This window comes from Corvus brachyrhynchos, unplaced genomic scaffold (genome assembly GCF_000691975.1).
Source record: "Corvus brachyrhynchos isolate BGI_N302 unplaced genomic scaffold, ASM69197v1 scaffold89, whole genome shotgun sequence".
Taxonomy (NCBI): Eukaryota; Metazoa; Chordata; class Aves; order Passeriformes; family Corvidae; genus Corvus; species Corvus brachyrhynchos.
The window spans coordinates 3257359-3261781 of record NW_008246063.1 but is presented as its reverse complement, the minus strand read 5'-3'; the positions used below and the strand labels follow the sequence as shown (position 1 = coordinate 3261781).

At 42.2% G+C, this 4423-nt stretch overlaps 1 protein-coding gene across 2 annotated transcripts in view; it reads right to left on the bottom strand.

Annotated features, from left to right (window-relative positions):
• TRAPPC9 (trafficking protein particle complex 9) overlaps window positions 1–4423 on the bottom strand; it is a 469795-nt gene that overhangs the window by 437961 nt on the left and 27411 nt on the right. For both annotated transcript variants that reach the window (XM_008643073.2, XM_017746660.1), the window contains one exon: window positions 194–410. In XM_008643073.2, the coding sequence (XP_008641295.1) occupies window positions 194–410 (217 nt within the window). The remainder of the gene's footprint in view (window positions 1–193; window positions 411–4423) is intronic.

The following is a 4423-nucleotide window of genomic DNA, read 5'->3' as shown; positions in this document are numbered from 1 at the left end:
TCAGCAGTGGCTCACAGAAATTATGAATTATTGGAACAACATTAAGAGAAAGTGAAGGTACAGTGTTAAACAACTGCTTTATCTGTTGGAATTAGTTTCAGATTAGTAAATAATTTAGGTCTAGTATGAAATCTCTCAAGGAAATTATTATGGAAAGCCAGCTAAGTGCCTAACTGTGGTAATCCAAACTGACCTTTGCTGAAGTCCTGAGGGTCCAGGGAGAGGCTGTAGCCAGGCAGAGTCTCCAGCAGCAGCTTGTAGCAGGCCCTCCAGCCGGGCTCAGGGATGCTGGGGGCCGCGCACTGCATGGCTGCGATGCGCTTGAAAAACGCCGATTTGCGGTGGAAACCGATGCGCTCGTAGAGCTCTGACAGGATGCTGTAACGCTGGATCTTCTCCTCTTCTGAGAGCTGGAGTTGGAAGGGAAAAGAGAAAAGGACTGGTTTTTAATCAAAGATTTCAAGTGCTGAGTTTTAAAAAACAAACAGGAGGCAAAACACAGTAGCAGACACTGGTGCTGCAGAAGGCCAGGGATTTGCACACACCCAGGCATGACAGCTTCTACAGCCAGGAAAACTTAAGCTCGGTTCAGCTGTTAACAAAAACTGCAAAGATGGAGTTCTGCAGCTTCAACTTTATTTGTAAGTGGTACTAACAAGTAAACAGTGAAAACAGTAACAGCTAAACAGCTCCACATGGAATGGAAGATACTTAACATGACAGTCATGTGAATGAAAGGAGTGCACAAATATGCCACTTCCAAGATTTACTGATTCACTAAGATTTTCATCCCTTTAAGATTAAATCTAATCTTAAAATCTCAGGCTATGAAAGCAAGAAACTACTGTCTCAATTTTTATGTCTCTAATCTTGTAAACCACAAAATTTTCATTCCACTAAACTGTACTGTGATTTATACACTGTGAGACTGAATCACAGAATCATAACATGGTTTAGGTTGCAAGGGACCTTAAATATCATCTTGTTCCACCCTCCTGCCACGGGCAGGAACATCTTTTTCTAGATCAGGTTGTTCTAAGCCCCGTCCAACCTGGCCTTGACACTCCCAGGAATGGGGCATCCACAGCTCCCCTGGCAAACCTGTGCCAGTGCCTCACCACTGCCTTGCATGAAGCAAGTTTTGGAGGGCAGCAATGAGTTCAATGGGAGCTTTTCCCAACTATGTGAAAAATAATGTCAAAGTAGCAAAATGTCATAGAAAGACACAGACCCAGGTTTCTTCACTGAGTCAAGTATTGTTACAGGCTGCCCAGGGACATGGTGGAGTCACCATCCCTGAAGGGCTTTAAAAGACATGTAGATGTGGCACTTGGGGACATGGTTTAGTGTTGGGCCTGGCAGTGCTGAGTTAATGATTTGCCTTGAGGTCTATTCCAACCTAAAGAATTCCATGATACATATGCACACTGCCAACAAGTGAGGTGGAATTTAGTTAAAGCTCCCTTAGGCTTAAAGTTGAAACAAACTTGGTAAGGAACTACCACCATGTGCTTCTTTAGCTTATCAGTGTATTGGTGTAAGTCACAGGCAACTTAATTCTTTTTGCCTCTGGCCTGGATGATAATCTTGCTTTGGAGTCAGCCAGCCAAGAAGAAACTGCCACAGAAACTCTGGATGATTCCTACTCTGTGTCCCAGGAACCAGCAGTGCAGACCAATGCTGACACCTAGTGCACAGGATATGGCACAATCAAAAGCAATGAGACATACTTTAAATTACTCTAAAGCTGCCAACACGTTTTGCAAAGGCGTTTCAAGTAACAAACTTCACCCAAAAATAGCCCTAAAGGACAGAAACAGCAATTCATTCTTCAAAACTGGAAGTATCAATCAGTGTGTTTAACTTCAGGCGCTTACAGGCTTGGACAGTCAAGGGAAGCTGTTCACCACACTGGCTGGCTTTTACATAAATCATTAGGTCTTGTAAGCAGAGCTTCAAAATGTCTTTTAGTCACTTAAGTCCTGATATAATTACAAAAAGTAGTCTGTTCTCAAAGGTCACTTCTAATTTTGGGCAAAGGGGTATGAGACATCAACAAGGAGTTTTCAGAGGGCACCACGACCTTCTCTGACAGTTCAAATCTTTGTACTTCAGGATATGAAGAGAGAGAGTAGCAAAGCATTTTAGAGAGTTTCAGACAATTTTTGAAGCTGAAGATGCTATTTTCTTCAGAACTGACAACAGAAGACAGTGAGAGATGCGAAAGTGCCAGCCATCCCTGAAAAAGACCAAGCCCTGTACCAAGAATTGTGAAAAAAGGCAACTGCACCAAGGTGAACACTTTCAGAAATCAGTGCAGCTGGAAAGAACAGAAGGCACAAAAAGAAAATACAGAAAAATTTTAAAGAAGCTTATCAGAGTTCCCAAAAGCAATCACTCAGAAAGAACATGAGGTGTCACACTTTAGTTACCCATTTATGCCATTTTTAACACGTTAGAAAAATAAAAAATAAGGCAGCAGAGTTGAAAAGGGCACAAGCACATAGTCAGGAAATAAAGCAAAAAAGCTTTTAAAAGCCCTAGCAAAAGCTATTCCTTAAATACAAATTCTGACAACGTTCACCCACCTATGGCAACTAAATTCTTCAAGATAAGGAAAGACAGAGTCATGCTATTTAGGTAGCCAAGAGCACTCACTAATAATTGGAACTATGAGAGAGGCAGCAGATTCCTAGAAAATTTTATTTTCATCATATATAAGTTTTTAACACTGTTACACAACTTGTTGCTTAATGGTTGTTCCCAAAGTTATTCAAGCATTTCCCTCAGTTGCAGGAAACTGTTTTTTCATCACCACAAAGACAGCAAAATTGCATTTTCGATGAGCACACACAGTTATGTGCTACCATTCAGGAATTTAAAAGAAGAGAAAAGGAGAAAAAACCCACACAGATACTCCAAGTAATTAATTCTGGGAAGACTGCAGCAGGCATTCTGCATGCCATGGATGTAGCATTCACAAACATCTTTCCAGACCCTACAAATTTATTAAAGCTTAATGCCTGTAAAGTGGCTGCAAAACAGCCACCACCTGAAGCACAGCATCATTTCCACCTGGTTAATTTTTATTTAACTGCTCTACCAAACCAAGTTACAACTGCACCTGGAAAGGCTGTAGGTCACTATTCAAGTAATAGAGCCGGTTTTTTCTAAGGCTTGTTTCAGGACAGGCTTTCAAGAATGCAGCTTTTTATTTGTTTTTTAATTATTCCTTACTACATTAAAATTTTATAATCTCACTTTCTCTGTAATTATATTTTATAATTTATTCCTCATAACTGGATGCAAAGTTAAGTCTTATTACCCTGCAGCTCATCAGAAAATACCAGTACATAATATTACTAGACTGAGTATGGAATTGAATTTATGGATAGGAACTAGTTTTCCTGTTTATGAGTCTTACACTTTAACCTGTGAGGTGTTTTTACTGCTGTAGAATATTGGTTGTGCTGGTGTTCTACTTACCTGCAAGTGAAAAACACTGTCCTACAGTTTATTCCCTCAGCTATCACAGGATGACTCCTCCTCTGAGTTAGTCCAAATCATAAATACAACTATTATTTGTTTCCATTTTATACAGTAAATTTTTAAAAGCTGTAAATAAAATTCTCAGCCATACCTCTCTATGGAAAATGCATTTCCCAGCCCTGGGGAAAGCCCAGGAAAGATTATCCTACTCTTATTTCACATAATAATGAGACATTGCTCCCCAGCCACACAGAGATCCCAGTCTGTACTGGTTTAGGCTGTACTGGTTGCAAGTTCACTGGCAGCTTAGGGCATGTTTTTCATGTTGCCAACGTTTGTGCTTGTGTATTATTAAGCAATAGCTATCAGCTGTTGAAGTGACAAGTACTTTGCCATTTACTGGGTGTTGGGGGTTAGGATTTTTTTCCTTTTGTTTCTTTCTCTCATGGAATTTTGTCCCATCTGTTGCTAAGAGACAACAACAACAACCGGCACTCAAGAGAGACAGAAGAAATGGCCAAGGCTGGGGAAGGGTGCAGCTGTCTCCTTTCTTACCTGGGGGTTTCCTCTTTGCAAGGGCAAAGATACCCTGAGATTTTGGCCGGGAGGTGAGGGGCTGGGCTCAGCTCCTTGCTCTCTCTCGGCATCGGAGGAGAGACAGGCTGTGGTCGCTGTGGGAAGAATTCGCCACTACTGCGGGGTTCCGTCTCCCGCTGTCTTCTCCTACCATGAGTGGAGCTTCGCTGGTTAGATCAGCTGTTGTACTGGGTCCTTATTAACACCCGGTCTGACTGGAAAGGACCCTCACCATCTATTCGGGTACCTTGGGAAAACCAGGGACCCCGACCCTCTCCCCCTTCCCAGAGGGCGCATCTCCCAGGCTCCTTGCGACAGCTGCTGCAGAGGAGCCTGGCTGCTACTGCTGTGCCGCCCC